At 33.1% G+C, this 26842-nt stretch overlaps 1 protein-coding gene and 1 long non-coding RNA gene across 4 annotated transcripts; both read right to left on the reverse strand.

The window, feature by feature from the left end:
* On the reverse strand, window positions 8404-16305 carry LOC110271130. Its single transcript, XR_002361324.1, has 2 exons — window positions 15578-16305; window positions 8404-8782 (listed from the first exon to the last, which is right to left on the reverse strand). It is a non-coding gene; the product is annotated as an uncharacterized LOC110271130 (long non-coding RNA).
* On the reverse strand, window positions 11676-14063 carry LOC107639526 (histone-lysine N-methyltransferase ATXR2-like). Of its 3 annotated transcripts, XR_001620197.2 has the most exons (8): window positions 13866-14063; window positions 13705-13777; window positions 13541-13610; window positions 13379-13448; window positions 13204-13281; window positions 13056-13112; window positions 11937-12647; window positions 11676-11810 (listed from the first exon to the last, which is right to left on the reverse strand). XR_001620197.2 is itself a non-coding variant. In XM_021121333.1 (6 exons), exons 2-6 carry the CDS (start codon window positions 13710-13712, stop codon window positions 12603-12605), a joined length of 252 nt encoding a protein of 83 aa, XP_020976992.1. In that variant the 5' UTR covers window positions 13713-13777; window positions 13866-14061; the 3' UTR covers window positions 11990-12602. The 3 variants fall into 3 exon arrangements, 2 of the variants coding, with proteins under 2 accessions (XP_020976992.1, XP_020976991.1); XM_021121333.1 differs by lacking the exons at window positions 11676-11810; window positions 13379-13448 and having other exon boundaries at window positions 11990-12641; window positions 13866-14061; XM_021121332.1 differs by lacking the exons at window positions 11676-11810; window positions 13379-13448 and having other exon boundaries at window positions 11990-12647; window positions 13866-14061.

Below are 26842 nucleotides of genomic sequence, written 5' to 3' on the forward strand. Positions count from 1 at the left end.
AGAAACCTCTAGAAAGAGGAAAGGGAAGACAAAAGCTTCCATCAAGGGTCTATAGCTCAGTGGTAGAACATTTGACTGCAAATCAAGAGATCCCTGAGATACCTCAGGGGATACATTTTCTTCCACACAATTATTGGAAGCAACTAAGGGTGGAACATCAAAAGCACTCCATCATCCTTCATGAAATCAGAGAAGATCTAAAAGCAATGAAGGAGGAGCAGCAAAGACAAAGAAGAGACATAGAAGAGCTCAAGGACATCACTAAGGTGGATTCATTCCTTGTTCTTATTTCTTCTGTTTTTTGTTTTCTATGTTATGTGCTTATCTATGTTTGTGTCTTCATTACATGATCATTAATAGTAATAACTATGTCTTAAAGCTATGAATGTCCTATGAATCCATCACCTCTCTTAAATGAAAAATGTTTTAATTCAAAAGAACAAGAAGTACATGGGTTTCAAATTTATCCTTGAACTTAGCTTAGTTATATTGATGTGGTGACAATGCTTCTTGTTTTCTGAATGTATGCTTGAACAGTGCATATGTCTTTTGAAGTTGTTGTTTAAGAATGTTAAATATGTTGGCTCTTGAAAGAATGATGACTAGGAGACATGTTATTTGATAATCTGAAAAATCATAAAAATGATTCTTGAAGCAAGAAAAAGCAGCAAAAAAAACAAAGCTTGCAGAAAAAAAAAAGAAGAAAAAAAAAATTTAGGCAAGACTAATTTAAATAATGGATAATTTTTTAGGAACGAATTTGACATTAACTCATAAAATTTTTCATTTATCTAAAAACATCCCTTTTTGTGTTTTCATGGAAGCTATCTAAACCCATTTTTTTTTTGCTCTTACAAACAGTCTAGAACAAAAATATTCATTTCAGAAAGCCCATTATTAGTTACGATAACAAATCCCGTAATACAAGCTAATCAACATCTTTAATGCACTTGACCAAAAAAAAAAAAACATCTTTAATCCCATTATATTTTTATACCACATGTGTGAATAGTGGCGGCATCACTATCCATCCTAACCCTAAACCTGATCACTTCTCATATTTTGTCCCCTAAAATGGACATGCAACTATATTAATTTGCCACCTATTTTCTACATGTTTAGAANGCTTCGCCGCCTCGCCGCCTCTGCCTTGCCTATGCTTTCTTGTTTTTGTTTGGTGTTGTTTCTGTTTCTGTTTGGTGTTGTTTCTGTTTCTGTTTGGTGGTGGTGGTTTGGTTGTGGTTGAGGTTGTTGTGGTGGTGGTGTTAGTGGTGGTGGTGGTGGTGGTTGTGGTGTTGGTGTTGGTGTTGGTGTTGGTGGTGGTTGTGCTGGTTGTGGTAGTGGTGCTGGTGGTGGTGTTATTATTAAAATAGGAGTGATATTATTATAATGCAAATTCATTCAAAATATAATACAAAAAAAAAATAATTTAATTTTAAATGAATGGTAGGTAAATGATAATTTTGCTAACTGCAATTATCAATTAAAAATGATAAATGGTGGACATATTATTTAATTGATCATTGCAATTAGCATTTTTGCTTTTTTTTATAAAATCTTAAAAGCTTAAAAATTATTAAGAAATAAAAATACAAAATAAATATTGAATAATAAGATATTATTTTTTATTTTCACTTCTTATTTTTTTAATTAAATTCCAAACACTTCAATAATTTATCCTATATATATATGGTGAAGAGGACTAAGAGGCACATATAGAAGGGTTACAAATCTTATTAGTTATTACTCTTTTATTTCATAATTTTTTTTCCTCTGAAATCCATCTTATAATTTGAGCTGCAAATTTCCAACCATTAATCAAAAGAAGTAAGTTGTTTAAAAAAAAAAAGGCCTATATACATAAAGTTCATTAGCTAAGAGCCGCCACTAATTTTCTCTAATTCAGCTATCTCACCAAACAAGCTTTTTTTTAACTACCCCTAGCTGATTTTTGGGGTTCTTTTATGGTCTTTTTCGTCATTACATAATACTAAATATGACACTCTTTTAATTGGCAACCAATCTATACTTATCATGCCAATGTATTAATAAAAGGACAGAAATACCTGAAAATTTTTCCATATTATATTAACTTTTTAACTAATATTATGGCGAGGTTCCATAACGCGGCTGTTGTGACAATGCTGAATGCTTTTTTCCTTAAATAGGTCATGAAATGAGTTGGCAATAACTGCAGCTGGACGCGTGTTGCTATTGTCAATGCACTCGTAGTCGCAGATAAGATATAACATGAAGCAGTAGTGGCTGAAGAATATTGGCATGAGATGGGATAATTATATTTTTGATGGTTAAATATTGGTTTAGAAATTTCATAAATTATAAAATTTGAATTTTGTTACAAGCATAGTTTTAAATTGGGAAATAATTCTTAATCAAATTTTATAAAGGTTGCTACAATTTAAATTAAATAACTGAAAATTTTAAATTTCAGGTCATTTTTCATAAAATTACAATCGAATGTACATATTATTAGTTATGGAAAACGAAATTGATAATAATAAATAGAAATGTAAATGGAATGAAATTAAAGAAACAAACAAAAAATTAAACTAAGAGCAATTGAGACAATTAACTAGTAAAAGAACAGAAATTTAAGTGCATAAAGATCTTGGCAAGGGTTGAAAGTCAAGGATCACTATTCTGGTCACTAACTACAATATGATAATTATAAAGAGCAAACTCAATTTGTCAACCTCAAAATGGCGAAGAAAGTCAACCAGGCTTACTTAATCCTAATCTATAAGTCCTAATAAACTTACTAATTGAATTATCAAAAGATTAGTGTCAATGAAAACAAGATTAATTAAAATTTCTAAATTATCAATCAACATGGACATTAGTAATTCAAGGTCATCCAAGTTACTAACCTAAGTCAAGAGTTAAAAACTCTACTCCATAACTAGCCTAAGCATTTTATCAAACTTTGTGTGCAAAAAAGTAAAACATAATAAATTTAAAGAATTAACTAAAATTAAGACAATCTACTAAGAGAATTCAACCAAAATAGCTCAATTAATATAAAACATCAAATTTATTAATATAAACCAAGAATTCACAAGTTTATAAAATAGTAAACAAAGTATGCTACAACAACTAAATTCTAAGAGAATTATAGTGTAAGGACAAGTAAACAAGTATTAAAACTACAACTAAACAAGACTAAAACCTAAAATTAAAAAAAAATTAAGTAAAACCTAAGGGATTCTAGAGAGAAGTTAGAGCTTCTCTTTCTAGAATTCTACTAAAACCTAAAAAAACAATGTGTAAAAATCTAAGTGTATGGATGTGTTCCCTCCCTCCATCATCTTGGCACTCAAAATGCTTTAAAACATGGCAATTGGGAACTTTTTGAAAGCCTAAAAAGAGAAAGCACGTGTTTCATTAATTCAAGCACGTGGAGGTTTTTCACTCAAGCAAAAAATTCTCGTGCACGCAAGAATCTCGTGTACGCGAGCAATTGTTACTCAAGCGAGGAGTTCGCCCATACAAATAAGGCTCGCTCACGCGAATACTTCGCCTACACGAGATATGCTCACCTACGTGAGCATCTATAGACTTCACTCCAAATTACTTTTCAAATTCGCTTCTTCGCCCTATTCTTTTCGATCCTCTGAAGGCATTGAAGTACCTTAACCTTGAAATACTTAAACAAAATTGATCACGGTATCTAATGGCATGAAAAAGGAATTAAGAAATTAATTATTAAGAGCATAAAAAATATATTTTTATTCATCAGTTCATTGGAAGCAATAATTGAAAAACTCCAGAAATTAAACCAAAGTTATGTGATTTAGTTAATAAACTCCATACTTTTTAATACAATTTATAACGACAAAATGTTCTCACACTTAAACACTTGCATGTCCTCATGCTATAATACTAATCAAGAGAATGAAGGAAGTCTACCAAGATATATATGCAAACTATTTACATTTATTATGTACAACCATCTAATTCTTTCTATTATTCACATACGGTTGGTTATATAGAATCAAATAATTTTCAAGATGTAATAAGGCAAAGCAGGCAAAGATGCAACATCAAGCAATTCAATCCTATTATTCAATTGAGTTCTTAAAAGAGAATTACAAACTTGCAAAGTTCTATGATAGTTGAAAACTAGGGTTGAGTAATTAAATCCTCACCAGATGTGTTTACTCTATTATCGCTCTAGTGCATAGGTTTAATCACTCAATTCTCTTCTAACCTTTCTTTTTAAAACTTGTTCTTCTTATAATAATCAACAAATATTCAATGCATGCACGCAATTATCAAGAGAATTTTAGAGGGTTGTAACGGGGCTCACAACTAGAAAATTACTTAATACAGATAGATTTGGTCTTTATTACAGACGGATTTTTGGTTACCGATGAAATTACTAACGGATTTCGTCCATCTGTAAAAGCCTTGTCGGAAATTATTTACCGACAGATTTTTATCAGTTACCGACAGATTTTCCCTTGGTAAATTCTTCCCTCCATTTTCCTGGAACGTTAAATTTTCCGATGGATTTTATGTCGGTAATTAGAGACAGATTTTTTGACGGATTTTCCATCGGTAATTAGCAACAGATTTTCCTTCGGTAATTGGAGTCTTGAAAAACCATTCCAAACTTTAAATATAGACAAAAAATCCGTCTGTAAATCCGTCAGTAAGGTAAAATAGAATTTTTTTTAGATTTTTTCATTGCAAAATAAACTTGTTTTCATAAAAAATAAATATAAATTTAATAAATATAAATTTTTATCTAATTTGTATTCTATATTTATAATATTTAAAAAATAAACAAATTCATCGTATTGATATAAATTCATCATATTTCAAACTAAAAGAAAAGTATTATAAACAAACAAGTCAATATAATTCAAAACATAAACAAAGTGTATTGATTACAGGATTCAAGAACTTGCTCTTGTTCATTTGTTTCAAACAAGGACTTGATGGTAGAAATTGTGATGATTGTATTCATGTCCTTCCTCTCTTGAATAGAGTGGCGAAGAGTCTTATTGGGCCTTAAGATTTGAGTGTCAAGGGGTATCATGGTCAATGGACAGAGAGTGTTCCCTTGGGAGAACCACCTTTGTATGGCACTTCTCTCGAATGTGTTGCGAGAGAAAGTTTCAACAGGGTCCATCACAATATCTCCAGAGATTGGGCAGTAAAATGAATGTAGAGGCTCTAAAGGGGTCCTGCCCAAAGAATTTCGCTTTTCAAAGTACCTAATTTCTTTCTCTTGCACTGAGGTTATAAAATCAGCCCTTTCAAGCACTACAATAAGCTGCTCCATGCGAAGAGCTTCTGCCACATCTTTCCTGGACCATGCACTTTCCATTTTACGCTTCAACTCTTGGAATTCTCTCTTCAAGGCATCACTCTCTTTCGGAAAACCCATGGCATCTGCAATACAACACAACAACTCATTCTACATTCCATCCGGATTCCTCTCTTGTATCGCACCCTCAACTTTTTCCACTTGTTCATCTTCATCTTTATACTCCACATCTAACATCTCGCTTATATCTTTGCTTGCAAGAGGAATCAGCCTCAGGGCTCGCCTTATATCTTCTCCGCAACATTTCAAACGTGCAACCGTCCTTCTCGAATTCATTAAAACATAAATCTTACTCCTGCCATGCCCATAAAAAACCAGCTGCTTAGCAACCGTAATAGCTTGGTTGAGAACATCCAAGTCATTTTTCAAGCTTTCAGGATTCTCTATATCCTCTATTGGTAAAGACTTCAAAATACAAGAGATTAAGATATAAAGTTGAAGTTCAATTATGACATATCTTCATTGACACAAATGAACGGAAAATCAAATAATATTGAAAATAAACACACGAAACAAATTCAGGCATTACTTCCAATTTCCATATGTAGTGTTTAAAATGAAGCTTGGATTCTCATAAATTCTAAGGTAAGGAAATGGATCTGTAAGATGGAACCTGAAACCTTAGCGAGCTTCGCAGAGGTGTTGGTGCGACGAGGAGTCCAATCGATGATTGCTTTGCTATTGACGGCCACAACCCACGACAGCCATCCCTGTTGTATAACCGTGAACGGATCGAACAACGATTTCCAGCGTTTCGGTTCCAGAAGGCTTACCGGAACATCGCCAGTGGAGTTCCTGTGGTTCCTCTACTTGCATCGCGAGCAAAGCTTCTAATCCTTGTTGTGTTAAACATTTTTTTAGTAAAGTGTTTTCTTACCAAGTTAGCAGATACACTAACCTCACTTTCATTCCCCTTGACTGGATCTGCACTTAACACAGCATCCACCAACCACCATTCACAACACCTCAATCTCCTGTTGCTCCATGATTCACCATGATTGGAGCTCTGCCGTTCACGTTTCACCGTGTCGCAAGCTTCACCATCCATAGCTGACCCGTTGTCCTCTTCTCCAGCCCTCCCCTCCGTGGTACCATTCTCAGAAGGAGCGAGGAAAAAATGGATATGAAAAATGGTGATTCTTTTTTGCTATCTTCAGAAACAATGAGAATAAGAGAAAGAGAATGATATTGAATTAAAGGCTCTCATTGAAAATTCGAAATTTGTTAAGAAATTTAAAAATATTTGAAAGCCCTCCATATCTTCCTTACACACAAAATATCCTGGGTATGAGATACCATAGGGTTATAGCATAGATCTTATGGCCATTCAGACATCTTTGGTCATGATACACTTAAAATCTCATGTAACACTGTTCATAATATATATACATGGCATGAATAGTGCTGTACACATCTAGTTTTGTGACACTTAGTTAGCCTCTCCTTTCAGTCTATCCAACAATTCTATTATAACTAGTCTAAGGTCCTAACTACGTCTGGATTGTGTACATAATCTATTTTATTGTGTTTAGATATAGTTTATTTATAAAAAAAATTAATATATATTTATGATCTAATGCATATATATCAACTATGTTATCTTGTAGTGAATATATATTCATTGATATTAATAGTTATTACTTTTATTTTGAAAAATTTCTCCTACATAAAATTTATTATATAAAGTAAAATATTGTTTCATTTTCTATTTTCGATAGCCGAAATAATTTTTTTATTCCATATTAGTGGATTTCACTTATACGTAAAAAAATCATTATGTATCCGTATTTAAAAAAAATTGTAATACTATGTTATTGTTATACATAAAAAAATATTAAATAATGGTTATCATTACATCACCAACTCCCAATCACAATACTATTTTCGGATATTTTAAGTGCAAAATCACCATATACATTAGTGTTTCAGCAATCCTTCCTTCTCTTATCTAATATGCGACTGCAAAGAACAACCATGCTTTCAGTTGATATACACATATTAATTACATTGTCCTGTTATTCAAATATATGCAATTCCAAATTTGGACTCCTTTATTTTCATGTGTACTATTTTTCCTTTCATATGATCTCTAAATGAGGCTTGTTTCCTTACCTTGTAACTGATGTGACAAAACTCGTGAGTCAGTGTACTTAATTTATTTTATTATAGTTAGGTATAATTTGTTTATAAAAAAAATTAATATATATTTATTAAAAAGATTAATTTACTTAGTATATAGATAAATTAAGTAATTAACTTCTTTTATTATACTAAAATCTTAAATTTTAATAAATAAATTCCAATAAAAATTATTCAAATACCGCATAAACAAATTTCAGCTACTAATTACATAAATTAATAATTTATTCTCAGAAAATTAGATACATTTATCATATAACTTCATTACTATAATTATTTCAATAAAACTAAATAACAGTTGAGATGTACAGTTACTTAACACAATAGTTGATACAATATAATCAATATTTTTATTCTACTTAAGCATATATAATTGGCTAATTTATTAAAGCTTCTACCTCATCAATTCCAGTCTTTGTTTCAAAAAATTTTTTCTTTTGCTTTGCATATTCAATAGAAGATAAAAAAGTTTATCACAAAATATATTATTCTAGTATAAAAAAACACAAAGTTCATTGATGTTGAAAAATAGAACAAAACTAAATAAATTTTAGACAATTAAACTAACATAGTTCCAATTAGACTCTTATAAGAAAACATAAAAAATATATTTCAGCACCTATATATATTTTTTTACACATTTGTCAATTCTCTCCTTCACTTTTATCTGTTGTTTTTCCTACAAAGAATTAAAAAAACTTAAAATTTAGTTGTAGGTCAATTAAAATATCAGATATTTAATGTTTAAGAAATGACATAAGACATAAAATTAATAAAAAAGTAGTAATATAGTTAATAGAAGACAAATACGATAGACTATCCAATAAAAAAATGTTGAGAATAAATTTTAAATAAGAACAGAAGAATTTATCCAAAAGGGGAGCACCAACTTCTTATTACATATATCAAAAGACTCAAAATATACTTTATAATATTCTTATTTTACTAATATGTTCAACATAGCATCCATAACATTATTATATACACATATATAGCAAGCAATTAATTTACAGCATAGGTTTAAACACTCTTCAAATTCTCAGCAACTAAGACAGGTATCCAATACTGCATAATAAACAATTGACAAATAGAAAATACACATAAATATATACCGAAAACTTATCAATAAATAAGAAACTAAAATAGAAGCCTAAGGAGATGGTGCTTGCTATCAAGTCATCCAAGTCATTGTAAAGAAAATATTATTCGTATTTGTATGTATGTAAATTATGGCCAACTTCGAAGTTTTGGGGCATAGATTGTGATTTTGTAATATGTATATGTTAGTACCTGCCAGAGAGAAAATATTAAGCCCTGATTAATTTGAGACACTAAAAAAAAGAAAAAAATTCAATAAATATCATAAATTTTCAATGTAAATTAAGATGACTCAAAAATTAAATCACACAGCCTATGACCCAACAACAAATTAAAACTAAACAGCTGGAAACTGATTAGTTACTAATTACTAATAATAATAATAATAATAAATAAATTTATAATATTATTTTACTTTATTATTTTACACGTACACAAATATATGGCAAACAATTAATTTACACCATAGGCTTAAATAGTTTTCAAACTCTCAGTGACTAAGAGATGTATCCAATAGTGCATAGTAAACAATAGACAAATAGAAATACACATAAATACGTATGAAAAGTTACAACCAGAAAATGGATTAATACAGACAGATTTACAGACGGATTTAGTCTTTATTACAGACAGATTTTTGGTTACCGACGAAATTACTGATGGATTTTGTCCCTCTGTAAAAGCCCCGTCGGAAATTATTTACCGACGGATTTTTTTTCAGTCGAAAAATTACAGACGGATTTTTACCAGTTACCGACGGATTTTTCCTCTGTAAATTTTCTATCTATTTCCCAAAGGCGACGAACTTTCCGACGGATTTTCTGTCTGTAATTATAGACGGATTTTCAGACGGATTTTCCGTCTATAATTACAGACGGATTTTCCGACGAATTTTCCGTCTATAATTTGGACTTTGGAAAATCATCCCACGTTCTGATTACAGACAGAAAATCCGTCTGTAAATCCGTCAGTAAGGTAAAATAGAATTTTTTTTATTTTTCTAATTACAAAATAAACTTGTTTTCATACAAAATAAATATAAATTTAATACAAATTTTTATCTAATTTGTATTTGAATATTTATAATATTTCAAAAAATAAACAAATTCATTGTATTATGAAGTACTATAAACAAGCAAGTCAATATAATTCAAAACATAAACAAAATGTATTGACCATCAACTATAATTCCTAGTATATTGTTCAACCATACTAAAATTATCAGCTATAGTCTTCAGTGTCATCTTCATCCTCATCATAGTCCTTTAGTGCATTCCTGACGTGTCGTGCCTGTGCCAGCATTATCCATTCCTGAGGGCTTATATGCACATCTCGACATTCATGATCTTCTAGTTGTCCATCTCTTTGGAAGATCAAATATGGTACAATACTCTAATTAAAACTCCTGACTCTTTCATCAATCACATTGGTTATGGATTTAACACTTGATTCCCCATCATTCAGTAAATTCATAATATGCTCCTTATACTGAGAGTGATGATGCTTTAGGTTTGCTATGCCATTATCAACCACTTTGTCCATCGAATTCTGCAAATTACTCGTCGGAATGCAAAATAACCAAACAGGTAAGGAAAGAAAAAAAAAGAAGCCAAAATAGAATAGATTAAACGATTAATTTCCTTTGAAGTTACTACTCACACTAAAAGACCATTCTTCAGTAAGAGATCTGATCTAATTAAATAACCTCCCATTATATAAATTAAAAAAAATGTATAGAGATTTATGTATGCAGCTATGCAGGCTATTAAGAGATCTGATAATGTATTATTATTGTAGCAAGAAATTAAAAGTGATGAATAAGATATCTATATACCCTAGTTTGTATTATTCAATTTTAATTACATCAACCTAGTTTGTATTTTAATGAAGAATTAGCACCCAGAGTCTATAAATGTGTATTTTGCACTCAGAGCAAAGTTAGACCTAAGATTTTGAGATTAATTGGACAGAGAAGTCAATCTTTGCTGAAGTTCAACAGCCTTGATTGATCTAGCATACTAACTTATTTGGATAAGCTTTGGTTCAATATCTATGTTCTAGGGTTGTATATTTAAAATTCAAAATGTGGTTAATCGGTTAAAAATCCCTAAATAGTATTTTCAATTGCAAGCTGTTTTCAATCTTCTCCAATTTGGATTGAAGAAAATCCCAAATAATTATAAATATTTGAGTATTGTACCTGTGCTGTACTCATGAGGTTGGAGCTGCTTGGCTCGGGCCTTATCAACCAACTCCTTCCACTTTCTTGATAATGTATAGACGTCAACCTACAACATACATCAAATATAACCCTTGACAATCAAAGCTCCATCATATATTAAAAGGGAAAACTTCAACAAGCTCAAAATTAGCGTATCAAAAACCTTATCAGCATCTAAGCCAACAAAATGCAAACAATGTAAGAAAAGATACATAAATCATGTATCTACTCAAACAGATTAATAATGCATTAGCAAACTAACCCAACAAAGAAAAGATATATATCATCCTGTCCTAAAACTAAACCTAACAATGTAAAATTCAATGAAAATGAGAATACCGAAATCAAGATACCAAATTCTCAAAGTGACAGATATTTTAGAATGGAGGAAAACAATGGAAAGCATGAGGCATACATGATATGACCATACAATAGGTTACACGGTTCTTGAAAATATACCACCATGGTACCAATCATATACGATTGTGTATAGTACTTGTGCATCATTAAATGGTGAAGAAAGAATTTTGATATTATTATATGAAACAGAACAAGAAGCTAGTAGAACTTACTTCACCACTACTGCTGCTAAAAAATGCACATTCTGCTTGCAAACACTGCATGCAGTTCCATGAGGAGAAATTCGGAGTCTTTGTGTAAGCCTGGCATGTAGAGTTTGCACCGAAGCTGAGGGTATCCTTGTTACTAATGGTAGGAGAGTGGTGAGATGCAAGGTTGAATATAACACTCAACGCTACAAGGGCATATAATGAGCACTATTAGTTTAATATTCAATTTTGTTTCAATCAAAATGAAAAGAAGAATAGAGATGAAACAAATGAAAAGAATAATAGAGATGGTTTCAGAATTGAGTGAATCAGACAGTATGTCCTCATTTTCATCATATCTGCTATCATCAACACCTTTACCCCTAGCGACTGAAGAGAATCTAGTTTCTTCATCAATATCAAAGTTTTCATGAAAGTGAAGTCCTCTTTCCTGTTGACAAAATCCGTCTGGTTTGAGGATTTAAATAGACTAACAGGTCTTTTTGGGATACATATATTAACTAGTATATAAAAACTCAAATAGGACAAAGAACCTAATAGTTGAAACAACACTAACCTCCACAAGATGCAGATCTTGGGTTTCCTCACCCTCAATTTCTCTTGCTATTCTTAAGACTTATTTTTCCAGTTCTCTTGTCCGAGGCCCTTTTTCAAGCTTTGTTGTATATAGTTCCTCATTGAATGTGCTTTTTACACCAAAGAAGGCCTCATTTGTTTCAAACTGATCCCATCTCCATGAAAAATATAGAAAAAGAAAATAGCCAATTTAAAACCAAAATGGACAGCCTATGAAGAAATCGAAATAAATAAGAAAAACGGGAAAGAAAACCTATAGCTAAAATAACAAGATTATAGCAACAGCTGCATATGAATATACCATAAAAATCCTTTTCAAAACAATTAAAGATCTTAGAAGGAGCCTTGCTGACAGGTTCTGCATTAGACTTCTGCTCTCTTAAAGAACCATCCTTAATTAAGCGAGCCATTTTCAAAACAATTCCTAGATGAATAGTAATGATGATGTAAGCAGGAAAGAAAGTCAAATTATCCATGATTACATGTTCTTCATGGCAAAATGACGTTATAGTCCTTATATTGGCGGAAGACTCAGATGCAAGAGCAACAAGCTCAAAATGGGAAGCAGCATAGTCACCTGAAAAGCCTTTGACAGACTTTGCTTGAATGAGACCGCCTATGAAGTGGCAAGGCATCACAACCCAAGCTACCAAAGCCATTCTCCAGTCAACATACATGCTGAAACCTGTTGCTATCAAATTCAAAATCCTAAATGTTAATAGTTATCTATATATTTGGAAATATTATATAGTATGGTGAGATTTGGCCTTTTTACCAAAGTATCACCTTTTCCGGACCTTATTATCAAAATGTCATCTTTTTGTAACTAATTACTTAGATGCCATCTTTTTACCAGAGTCACAACTGATTTGCTATTTCATTTTTAATTATGATTGTTTATAGTAATATTCAGGGTGACACTTGAGTGATTAGTTTCAAAAGAGTGATATTTTGGCGATAAGTTTTGAAAAAGGTGGCACATTGGTGAAAAAATCACAAGATTCCTTATGCGCTGTAAAACCAAATTCCTCACTAAAATCATTTAGTTTGGAAGAATTCTTGGTAAATTGTAGATAATGGTAAAAAGTTACAAACCAACCTCTTCTCCTTTTCGAATCGGCCTTACTGCGATTATGGTTGCTTGGCCATCCCTATCCTGCATACAAAAAGTTTAGGACTACAAAGATAGTCATATCTTTGCAGAATCAAATTAAACCAGGTACCGATTGACTCAGTTCGAAACGTACCTCGTCTCTCTTGAAGGCTTTGGCATTAGGACTACAAGAATGGTTCATGCAGCTTTGCAAAGGAAAAAAAAGCAGTTCCTATAGTAAAATTTAAAAGGATTCAGGTATAATTACAAATAAAACTGCATAATTTCAATAACCAGTAGGCTAACACTAACTGTGATTCATTCATTACCTTGGCAACAAATAGAATAGTCTTCACCAAGAGCATCTAAATTTGGTTATGTAATTTTCTCAGCTTCTTCCTACCATTAACAATGACGAGGAAAGGAATCGAGTCAAAAGAGTTTCTTTCTTTGGAGATAAAGTAGAAAAGTAATTTGAACAAAATTCTAACCTTATCAGGATTTTTCAGATCATCAATGTATAAAAAGTAATCCTCCACAGGAGAAGCTACAACCAAATCACTGGAATATATAAACCAAGGATTAATACACAGGTTAGTTCAATCCAAAATTTCAATTCAATAGAAAAAAAATGGCAAAGACTAGAAAGAGTTACACAGTCATAGGGAAGAAACAAAGAAGAGAAGAATGAAGGGAGTTCGTTCACAGAAAGCTTGCCATATCTGTCACTGTAATAAAATCCTAAATTTGTTTTGAGAACAGAACAGATACAATTGCAAGAAAATCAATGTAATATGAAGGAACGATGGAACCTACCTGAACCAACGGCGACGAGAAGAAGAAGTAGAAGCGGCGGCGACGACGTTGACGAGCTTTAGCGAGCAGTGACAGAAAATAGCGTGGAGAAGGTAGCGAAATTCATCGGCATCGAAACTGAAAGAGAGAGATTGGGGAAGGGGTGTGATGGAGCTTCGGGAATGGCGGTGAAGGGGCAAAAGGCTCCGATGATGAAGGATTAGGAGCGAATCGGTGAGAAGCGGCGTCGATGAAGGATGGGGTGTTTTGTAAAATGAAGACGCCGTCGAGGAGAACGTGATTTTCATACCCTTATTTTAACCTCTTTCGACAGAATAATTTAAATTACAGACAGAAAATTTGTCTATAATAATTTAATAAAACGCAGTGCTTTTGTTCATTTAATTACAGACGGATTTTCCGTCTGTAACTATTTTCCACGGAAAAAAAATTAATTTTTCCGACAGAATTATTGACGGATTCTCTTTTCCATCTGTAATTTATGCTAATTCATTTTTTTGTTTTTCGACAAAAAATCTCTCTGAAATTCCGTCTGTATTTCCGTGGGATAAAATCCGTTGGAAATATCCATCTGTAATAACTAGTTTTCTAGTAGTGAGCTTATCAATGAATAAAAAACTAAAACAGAGTCCTTTTAATTTGGTGCATGCTATCAAATCATCCAAATCACTATAAGAAAAATATTATTCGTATTTGTATGTATGTAAATCATGGCCAACTTCAAAGTTTTGAAGCATAGATTGTGATTTTGAAATATATATATACACACACGTTAGTACCTAATAGAAAGAATATTAAGCCCTGATGAGGTACTAAAAAATTGATATTAAAAAAAGAAAAAAAAATCCAATAAATGTCATGAATTTTCATTAATGTAAATTAAGATGACTCAAAAATCAAATTACATAGCCTATGACCCAACAACAAATTAAAACTAAACAGAGCTAGAAACTAATTGGTTTCTAATTACTAATAATAATAAGAAAAAATAAAATAATACAATGCAAGGAATATACCTTTAATCCACACAATTTTCATAATAACAAAAATGGTTTAGTATTCAATTTTCATACCTTTAATCCACTCCTTTGAAAATTATGAACATTAAGAATAACTCAAATTTTGTATAATCTTATCTTATGTTGCACTAAATTATTATTAATAGATAAAATTGCTAAGCTTACATCTTCTTTCAAAGGAACTATATACAATCCCAATGAGAAAAAATTACTTTCGGTTTGTTTTTTCCGAAATCAAACACATAAAAACACAAAGGATTAGCCTCTATCTCAAGACATTATTATTACCAAAGCAGTTCACATATAAATCATCTATACTTATTAAAACTTTCTCATATTGTAGTAGCCAAATAATTTTTTTCTTTTGCCAAAACGAAAAACAAAAACATGAAGATCAGACCAAGGCAACAACAAACACCAAAACTACAGTAGACAAAAACAATCTCTATCCTCCATTCACTTGTTGCTCATTTGAATCACCACTATGTACCACTCTTCTAGACTCCTTTCCTTTTGACTATAGATTCGATTTTTCACTCCTACTATATACACCAAATTACGGTATAAAACAGTGACAGCCACACCTCCTTTTTATCCCTATGAATCCTCCAACTGACCGAAGATGCAAAGCAACTAAATGCTTCCCCTAGCTATACCCAGTGCATAGGAAATAATAAGTCAGAAAAGTGATACCTTTTAGGTATTGCACATCTTCAAGTGCGCTTTCTTATTTTTTTTTTCAATATTGAAAGTTCAACCTTGTTCTTAGTCAGAGCAGATTTATTTTCAAAAGCAGTTTATACATTATGTCAGTAGAATAAAAACAAAAATTACTTCCTTCAAAAACAGAGGCCACCAATTTATCAAAAGACAATAATTAATAGTTTGATATATTTTATGAAGCAGACAGCAGTTATAAGCTAATGTCAAAACAAAAGTAACTGCATCCTAGATAATATGCACTAAAGCTATATATTATATCCCACTCAAACATTCCCACCGAGAATTACAACACATTACTATGAAAGCATTTTCTTAAAAATAATACTTTTACCCAGCAATTTTGTGTGATAACATGAAACTTTCATACCTTTTGTTGCCTCCTTTGAACACTGCAATCACAACTAAGCAAAGTTGTAACATTTCGATACTGATCAAAATGAGAAAAGTCTTAAAAAATATACAACAATAATCTAAATACATATAGGAAAGCCATAAAAATAAGATAAAATATTCAATTCATTCAGATTCTAAAAACAAAGATAGAAGAAAATGATATATGGTATAGTTAAAATACCATGTTGAATTAACTGTTACATTCGATGGTATTCAAGTATTATTTTCAAGCCTACATGGTCAAGCAAAAGCAATTAGGATCCTAAAAGATGCATTTCCCAAAACCTGTTTCTCCTCTGTTTTTAGTAAAAATAAGCCAAATGAAATATCTAGTTTAGAAAGGATATTTTTTTGAAGCAACAATGTTATTATGAACTTATATAATAATTCATCTTCACACAAACAAAAGCATACTGCATTAGTGCATATGAAAGAACCTATCTCTTTAACACTTTGTGTACTTATTGTTAAAAGTTCATATATATACACATACACACACTAAATCAATGCTTTTCCATCATATACATAAACAGATAAATACTGTTGGAATAAGTTAGTTTTGAAATTTACTAAAAACTTAAAAACAATAATAAAAGAAGTAAGAAAATACCTAACATTATAAATCCTCTTTCCTCAAGGATTTTTCAGCCACTTTTCAAACTGACTACTTTCTAACCATAGCTTTAGTTGTCAAAGTAGCAACATTCTTATTCTCCTCTAAGAACATCATAACAATCCTTGCCAAGCCTCAAAAGATGCTTTTGGTGCTGGAACACTCCCTCCTCCACTTACACTCCCTGCCAAAATTAATTACCCGATCAACTATGAGGAAAAAAAAAAAAGAAAAAGAGAAGCAGATTAAACAAAAAGACCTCATTTTTAAAAAATAATTCAACTTTGGAGATCTATTGAAAGTAAATAAATTTTTGGTACTCTTTAGATGTTTTGCCCATATACCATCAAAAGTGTTAGATATTTTTCATTCTTATAAAATCTCCAATAGATATAGTAAATTATGCAGTTATGGAAAATTTTTTGACGTCAATCATAAGCTTCATAGTTCATAATAAGGAGAAATCAAGGGCATTTCGATTTGATCAAGTAATGACAACAAAAGTGACACAACTAGAAAATAGATTAATACAGACAGATTTAGTCTTTATTACAGACAGATTTTTGGTTATCGACGAAATTACTGACGGATTTTGTCCCTCTATGAAAGCCTCGTCGGAAATTATTTACTGACGAATTTTTTTCCGTCGAAAAATTGCCGATGTATTTTTACCAGTTACTGACGGATTTTTCCTCGATAAATTCTCCCATCCATTTTCCTGAAACGTCAAACTTTCCGACGGATTTTCCGTTGGTAATTATAGACGGATTTTTTGACGGATTTTCCGTCCGTAATTAAAGACGGATTTTCCAACGGATTTTCCATCGGTAATTACAGACAGATTTTTCGACGGATTTTCCGTCGGTAATTGACAACAGATTTTTTGACAGATTTTTCGTCTGTAATTTGAACCTTAGAAAATCATCTCACACTCTGAATACAAACAGAAAATCCGTCTGTAAATCCATCAGTAAGGTAAAATAGAATTTTTTTAGATTTTTCCAATTACAAAATAAACTTGTTTTCATACAAAATAAATATAAATTTAATACGAATTTGTATCTAATTTGTATTCAAATATTTATAATATTTCAAAAAATAAACAAACTCATCGTATTATCAAACTAAAAGAAAAGTACTATAAACAAGCAAGTTAATATAATTCAAAATATAAACAAAGTGTATTGATCATCAACTATAATTCCCTGCATATTGTTCAACCATACTAAAACTATCAGCTATAGTCTTCAGTGTCATCTTCATCCTCATCATCATCATAGTCCTCATCATCATGGTGTCCGTTGAAACCGTTGGATCCTTTTCCTCTTACTCTCCACTCTCAAATCAATCCACTAACTGAACTATTAATTTAACAACTCATGTTTCACTTAATCATACCCTAAACTAATTTAGCACTCCTAGTTGCATATATACATACATGCATGTGTGTATATAAATATTCAAGTGGCAGTATGTACATTAATTTAACATTTATGCTATATCTCACATGAGTGTCTTGAGAGCGCTTGTCCACCCATTTAGACTTGTCACTTTTAAGTGTGTGGGTTTCTTTGAAGACCTCCTCGTGGGTTGGTGTACGGTCCAACTGCTTCTTCTGTTCCACATAAAACACAAAATAAAAAAATTTTACATAAATATATGTCTATTAAATAAGATCTAAAGCCACTTAAATTATGTTACCATTCTCTCTATAGTTGAGCTCAATGGAATAGAACCACCGCAATGGACAAAACCACCTAATAATGACGCTCAATTCTCCCTTGCTTTTTTCCTTATATTTTTCCATTTCTCATCTGGTTCCCAGTACCTTTCCAACACCTTTTTGTAAGCATGAATTAGCCATTCGTAGGTTGTATCCACACCCTCACGGATATCTGACATCATTTAGCTAAATCGCTTACTTGTTCTATACTTGAAAGCCCTCCAAAAAAACTCATCATCATCATCAATAAGAAAGTGGCTCTGCACATACTCATCAAGTTGCTACTTATACGATTCAAATCACATGAACAATATTCAATCAAGTTTTCAATCAACATATAGAGGCCACAAAGTATAACATAACAGGTCTCCTACTGCACAAGCAATCTAGACACGACACCAAAGCATTGCAATGAATAGGTTTATATCCAATAAAATGGGATAAGAGAGAATCTAAGTTTACACTAGTAAAAAGGAAAATGCCTTAAAGTTAGGATAGATTTTGATAACAGCATAAAGAGAGTAAAAATAATGAGACATGAGAGAAATTTGATAAATAAATCAGGGCAAAAGGAAAGCAGCAGATGATGTATAATTACAATAGAAATGGGATAAGAGAGAATCTAAGTTTACACTTCAACTACCACTTACTATTTATACTAACAAACACTTTAGCAGCATGACTAACTAGCCTTCATTACACAAAACATAATCAGTGCCAACTTGCATTCACTTAAGCTAGGTCCAGTACCAGCATACCCACCATCATAAATAATTTTAAATTCAATCCAATAAAATAAATATGCAAATTTTGGATATGATTAAAGACAAGTTTTGTCTCTAAGTTTCTGTTTTAGTTTCAACAGTAAATCATTTATCGAGCTCTGTCTTATAGCAAAGTAATAAAGAAAGAACAAAGAAAACAAAGAGCACAGTGCAGCCAAGACCAGTCAAGGTTCATGACCCAACAAAATCTTAGAATCCCATGAAAGATCTTGTGAATTAACATTACAATACAATCATGATTATGTGAAACAAAATCACATTTGGTTTGATTTGTTCCATAGCTTCTTTTCCAATTCTAACAAAGTCTAACTACACAAGGTGGAGACCTAATTTAGTTAAACCAAGGACAAGTTTAATTATCATATCAAGCTTCATATTATACACAGAACAAAAATAGGAACAACATTATAAATTGCTACAAATAGAAATTGGTGCTACTATTGAAAACTAGGGCCTGTGTTAAGCCAAATTTAAAATAGTTTCTCACTTGTTCTATAAATCCAAATAACAATCAACTATCAACTATCACCTATCAACTAATCACCTACTATATTTCAATCAATAATAATTTTATTCAATCCAACACTTTTTTACCTTCCACTCCTTAAACCAAAGCTTCTTTGTTGGAAGAGGGACATCTCCAAACTTTTTGTATGGTTTATCATATCCTTTCTTGATGATCTCTGTAATCTTCTGAGAACCAGGAGGGAAAGATAACCAACTGATAATTTCATAAAGAATTGACAAGTTAGAAAACTAAAAAAATAGCTTTAAGTCATTAGCACTTTAATCTGAAATTAAAATATAGTAGTAAACACATATCTTTAGTCTATTAGCACTTTAATCATAATCAGGAAGCATATAACTAGTAAAAACATATACAAACAAAATTAATAATTACCTTGTTTAATCAACTTGTATTTAATTATGTAGAGATCCAAATTTTAGTTATGGAGAGATCCAAATTTTACCTTGTTTTTCCATCAGGAACCAATCTTTCTTTTGTGACACTATTAGGAACCGATGCAGTCTCTGATAGAGGAGATGCACTAGAGCTTCTAGGTGTCTCTGAATTAACTAATAGATTGAATTGTGAGGCAGAGGAATAATCAAAATTGGAGGAGAGGGTGGAGGATGGGGACCCATACATCCTGGAGTAGGCCAACTTGGTGGAGGAAGACCCGTGTAGCCTAGATTAGGTACCATCAAATACGGTTACTGGCTAAGTGGTCCTGACTGAAAATTTGGTACAACCAAAGTCGCAGAAGAGGTAAAGATGGTTGAAATAGCGGTTGCAGCGGTGGTGCGAGAACCTCTATGACCCTTGACACCTTTACCCTTGACCCAAGGAGCCATGACCTACATATATATTAAAGACAATATTAAAACAATATAAGCTAAAATAATATGAAGCTCTGCCACTGTTAGAAAGGACAGATCTTTCAGGCAGATGGTACTCGTTTTGTACTAGGCCAATATGACTAAATATTACAAATACTTCAATTATCAGGATAGAAGCATTTTTCAATTGAAGCCACCATATCAAAGCCAGAAAATTCTATGATGCAAACACCAACAAAAAATACCTTCTGATGAGCACACCAAGGATGAAACTTGACCAAACAATTAACAATCCTTCCTCTATACAAGAACCACCCTAGCAGTTGCAGATGGAACAAACCTGAAAAAGGTGATAATAGTCAACATTTTAAGAAAAAAAGGACGCAAGTTTGTATTTCATTTTATCAAGTAATCATTGTAGGACCCAGATATAAATATAGAACTTAAAAGATATAAATATAGAACTTAAAACAGTAGCCATAATTCAATATGTAAAGAACAATATAAGCTAAAAAAATACAAGCTAAAAATGATTACCCTATTGAAAATCAATAACATCATCAAAGTCTGCAACATCATCATATTCATTTTTATTAGCCCCAGAACTAGAGCCGATGGATAATTCGACAATGCGGTCCTCTCCAAATGGAGACTGATGCACCACTGTTTCGTTGTACATCTTGTGCTTACACTACAAGAAAATAAGCCTTTTACCACGCTTTAAAAGCGTGCCGAAAAGTACAAAAAAGCGTACCGATAGCTTTTCGTCATGCTTTTTGAGCTATCGGCACGCTTTTGAAAGGGTCACATCTGCCAGGTGCCGGTTGCTCTATCGCCACGCTTTTATCAATCTATTGGCACGCTTTATTTTTTGCCACGTTTTTTTCTATTGCCACGCTTAAAAGCGTGGCCATATGTATTATCCTATGGCCATGCTTTAAAAGCATGGCAAAAAAGGACCTATCGCCACGCTTTTAAAGCGTGCTCATTAGTTTGGCTTTATCCACTATTCTCAAACTTATTCATAGAATTCGCATGTTTTATATTTTCCTTCCTTATTTTGTGCTATGATTGAAAACATGCTTCTTTGGTCTTAATTTAGTTAATTTTAATCCTCTCTTATTACCATTCGATGTTTGACATGTGTGTTAAGTGTTTTCAGAGATTACAGAGCAGGAATAGCTTAGAGGATGGAAAGGAAGCATGCAAAAGTGGAAGAAATACAAGAAGTTGAAGGAACTGCAAAGCTATCAGCCCTGACCTCTTTGCACTCAAATGGTCATAACTTGAGCTACAGAGGTCCAAATGAGGCAATTTCAGTTGCGTTGGAAAGCTAATATCTGGGGCTTCGCAACAATATTTAATTTGCCATAGTTGCCATGCTGTTAGGTAACGCACACGTGTGGATCACGCGTATGCGTGACCTGGCGAAAGTCCAATCCACGCGTACGCGTGGACGACGCGTACGCGTGACAGAGACACGTGCTGGACGTAAAAGAAATTGATGAGGGCAATTTCTGGGTTATTTTTAACCCAGTTTTCGGTCCAGAAAATACAGATTAGAGGCTACAGAGTGAGGAAATCCATTCATTCATTGATTCACACACTTCTCATTCACACAATTTAGGTTTTAGATGTAGTTTTCTAGAGAGAGTGTAACGACCCAATTTCTGGTACGTCATGATCATACTAGAAACTGAGCGCTACCAACTTGTCTTCGGGGTGTAGGGTGAGTTGTGATTGGTTGGCTTGGAGGTGGGTTAAAATAATTTTAAAATATCTCAGGTGTATAACTACTAAAACTAGATGTATCGGAACACTTGTAAAAACATCTCTAAAATTTCTTTTCTGAGCTACTTTTATAAAGGACACTAGTAAAAAATTTAATATGAGAATAGAACATGTATGATGAGGCATTAGCATTGCTAAAGTCATCAAAGAGTGCTGGTGCTAAGCTGCACCAGTAAACTGTGAACCCGGTTAAACCGATTTTCTAACTTTAACTAAAACTGATCAGGTAACCTTATAATATCATTCAAGAAGCTTCTAATACTAATATAATGATAATATCATCCTATTATCTCTCTTCTCTCATAAATCGAGTCCGATTTTTCAAACAGAGACTATTTACAAAAAAATCGAATCAAAACTCCTAACCGATACGGTTCAAAAACTAGGTTCTTCGTGACTGTTTTATCGAGCTTGCCTCAAAAGAGGTCCTAGATTAAACATGGCATAATGACAATGAGGATTGAAATGCTTGATAATATAACAAAGGCTCTCCCCTTACTGATCTTTCAGAGAAATCCGTATTTTCAGAAAAGATCTCACGTACTCGAAAATCGGGATTGTTACATTCTACCCTCCTAAAATAAAATTTTGTCCTCAAAATTTAACATGCGCATAAGAAGTTATAGTATTATCTAGCACAAACAAAATCATAGTGTGGTACTCACCTCGAGTAGAAGAACTAGATGCATTAGTGTTGCCAGCAGTTACGGTAAAAACCCTTCCATGTCGTTGTGGCCTAGTTGGATCTCGAACAAACCTTTTTGGGCAATTCCTCGATATATGTCCATACTCTCCGCAAGAAAAACAAGTGTGTGTCCCATATCTACAAGCTCTATTACCATGATCCTTCCCACACCTTGAGCATACTGAAATATCTTGAGTTTGCTGAGGTTGACTTCCTTCTTCCTCTCCCAAATTATAGTTGTTGTGGTTGCCATTGTTACGAGCGAGAAGGTTACCATTCCGTTGATTTCCATTTTGGCGCTGGAACTGACCATTGGCCTTAAAGTTACGACCTTCAGGGGTTAGATTATGAATAAAGTCTCTTCTTGAGGCCTCCCTACGATTCGCTCGAGCTATTGCCACCTTCTTTGAACATTCTTCCACTAGTTTATTTTTATTCACTAGTTTAGAAAATTTCTTATCTCTAGTGGAACAACAGAATTCATCAGTTCTTCTCGGAGTCCTCCTTCAAACTTCAAACACTTTCATTCCTCAAAATCTGCTGGGTTCCCTTGACAAATCTTGGAGAAACAGCACAACTCATCGAACTTATGGGCATACTCAGCAATAGTCATATCCCCTTGCTTCAGCTGCATAAGCTCCATCTCCTTGGCATCATGTGCTGCTCTCGGAAAATACTTCTTATAGAATTCGTCTCTAAAGGAATCCCAAGGAATGTCACCTTTATTTTGTTGCAACAGTTGCTGTATCCCCTGCCACCAGTACTCAGCCTCTCCTTCGAGCATATAAGTAGCAAACTCCACATGTTGGCCTTCTGGAACATGTTGTGCTCATAGTGATCACTCGATACCTCGGAACCAGTTGTCAGCATCAGTCACAACAAGTGTACCTTTGAACTTAGGCGGATTCACTTTCAGAAAAGTAGCAAGGGTCATGGGTTTATCAAGATGTGCTGGATTAGCCTCGTTATTTCCATTATCCTCTCCGTTTTCATTTTCATTTTCATTTCTCACTCCGAGACGCTCAACAGCCCTAGCAGCAGCCATCGCAGCCTCACGCACTGCCTTAGCTACAATGTTCATTGTAGCCATAAAGGTTTCCTATTCTGTCTCTCGGTTATCACTAGGGGTTCCTTCTCGCGCACTCCGTCTCCGTGGTCTCATTGTAGTCCTGTTCACACCAAACAATCATTATTAAGGTGATCAGTCTCAATACCTCAAGTTAAGTGTGAACATTCCCAAAATGAAAACACAGAAACAATCATGCAACACATATCATTGAGATATCCTATAAGCATGAGACGCACAACAGAGTATGCAATGAAGCATAGTCAATCCACTCCCTAGGCTCTACTGGGAACGAACTACTTTGATACCAAATTGTAACGACCCAATTTTTGGTACGTCATGATCATACTAGAAGCTGAGCGCTACCAACTTGTCTTCCTAATTATTATCTATTATTTATTATATGAGCCTGATTCGTTGTTAAAAACGTAGTTATTTTGTGAGGTACTTTTTTTTTAAAATCATTTGGGTTAGTAAACTGAATGATTCATAATCAATTCACAAATAATAACAGATAAATCAGTTATAAACAACCACACTTATATACATCTCAACAGTTAATAACATTCGGTTATCCAGCCTTTATTAGAGTAAAGATCTTTAGTTAAAACACCCCTAGATATAGCTAGATAATAACTATATACATATATATACATACAACATCCCAGGTCCTGACCTGTTCAAGAAGTCCCTAAGCTGGCACCCAGGCTAGCCTAGACTCTATACTCACTTAGTCCCTCTAAACTACTAAAGCGAGGGAAAGTACGTTCTAGGTCTTCAAAACTCAAGTCAGGTGAAACATCATCAAAGGGTGGAGCACCATCTACTACTCCTCTGCACGATCAGTCATTGCCATATGACGTCTTTCTGGTACCTCATCAAGTAGCCACATAGCAAGAGTCTCGTACACATGACTTAGGTTAAGGTTCACGTACAAACGGGGTGCAGACGTTGGCTGGTCTCACAGTATATACATATAAATAGAGAACGAGATTCACCCTAGACTTAGAAGACTACCTAGAACGGAATCCTCTTTGCGAACGGTCGTTAGTGAATTACAGAAGGGTACTCACGCTTCCATCTGAAGGAGGAAGGGAGAGAGAAGGGGTAAGAACTGGGGAGTTCTTAGTAGGGCCAGGGTTATTAGTTACATTCATTAATTATATGTTATTTTGCAGACGAATAGCATAATACAGAGAAGTAGTAAATAGAAAAAAAATAGATAAATAGAGAAAATAGAGAAAACAGAAAGCAAAACACAAACAAAAGAATACAAGAAAACCAAACACAGACACAGTGAATAGAATACAAACAAAGAAAGCATACATTCAAACAACAATCATAACAGAGGAAATACACAACCAAGTATGATGCATGTCTAGCCTTAATGCAGGTAATGAGCTCATTTGTCGGTTACATACCCGCTCCCGACGTTACCCAGCAACCTTTGTCTGGATAAGGCTTTCCTGTTGGCAATACTCACTGCAAGCAACCTTTGTCTTGCAGGGCGGCACTTATTAGCCGATATACGCCCAACACACTCGCTGTAAGCAACCTCTGTCTTACAGGAGCGCAACACACTCACTGTAAGCAACCTCTGTCTTACATGAGTACAACACATTCACTGTAAGCAACCTCTGTCTTACAGGAGCAACAGCACACTTACTGTAAGCAACCTCATTCTTACAGGAGCACACTAATCTCGATACCTCTGTAAGCAACCTCTGTCTTACAGCAAAGTATTATGGCAAGGTATCCCAGGAAAGCACTCTCAGTGGTTGTACCACCATCTATCTGACTGCCTCAATGCAGCAGATGAACATACAAATATCTTTGGAGTTGCCTTAATGCAACAAATGACCTTCCAATAGGCCCTCTGCTTATTCTCTATTCTCTTTATCATATTACTCTTTTCTCTTTGTCTTTTTACTCTGCTCTGATTATTCTTTTTTTTCTGTATCTCTTTACTCTGCTCTGGTTATTCTGTTCTCTGTATCTCTTTACTTTTCTCTGATTACTCTTTCCTTTATATCTATGTTACTCTTCTTCTCTTTATCTCTTTCCTCTACTCTGATTACTCTGTTCTCTGTGTTTCTCTACTCTGCTCTGATTTCTCTGTTTAACGTATATATTTAAAGCTTATGTAAATTTCGGTATGAATAGTTAGCCTGTCCTGAGTATAGGTTCATTAAGTCTGTACTGAAACAGTTTAACTTTTCATATTATACTTAACCCTAACCGCAACTCAAGGACTAACTATGTTGCCCTAGTTCGTTCCCTAATCTCTGTCTATTTTTCTGTCATTAAAACTTTACAGAATTTTCTTTGGTTCTTATCTTTTCTTCAACTTTTTATCTTTCCTTTATCTTTGCCTCACTAATATGTTCTTACCACTCTCTAAGTGTTTTATGAAGGTAATTATGAGATTCTGCGCTTAAATTTGTCTTTCTAAGGCTTTTACAGAAAATTGCCTTTTCCGCATTATTTTATTATTTTTATTAAAATATTATTTTTAATTAAATATTATTATTTAATATTTTATTATTATTTATTATTTTATCATTAAATTTTCGAAAATTACCCTACTTTAACTTTTAACCTTTAAAATTCACTTTTTACCACCCGTAACTTTTAATATTTCTACTTTAACCACCCTAACTTCTGAAAATTACCAAATAACCCCTCAAACACCAAAATAATTACAACCTTGCCCTTTTTAAGATCTAAAAGGTGTTCTTCAATGTTCTTCATCACACTCAAAGTGTTCTTTGTAAATTCTTCAGATTCTTTCTCTGTTTTTACCCGTTTTTCAGTCTTTTCAGCAACCGATTTTTACCA

The sequence above is a fragment of the Arachis ipaensis genome, chromosome B04 (assembly GCF_000816755.2).
Source record: "Arachis ipaensis cultivar K30076 chromosome B04, Araip1.1, whole genome shotgun sequence".
NCBI classification, from domain to species: Eukaryota; Viridiplantae; Streptophyta; class Magnoliopsida; order Fabales; family Fabaceae; genus Arachis; species Arachis ipaensis.

Coding starts and splice junctions, on each gene's coding strand:
- LOC107639526 (XM_021121332.1), bottom strand. Junction 13,113..13,203: donor AAGCCTTCAAGAGAGACGAG/GTACGTTTCGAA, acceptor TTTTGTATGCAG/GATAGGGATGGCCAAGCAAC. Junction 12,648..13,055: donor CGATTCGAAAAGGAGAAGAG/GTTGGTTTGTAA, acceptor TGAATTTGATAG/CAACAGGTTTCAGCATGTAT.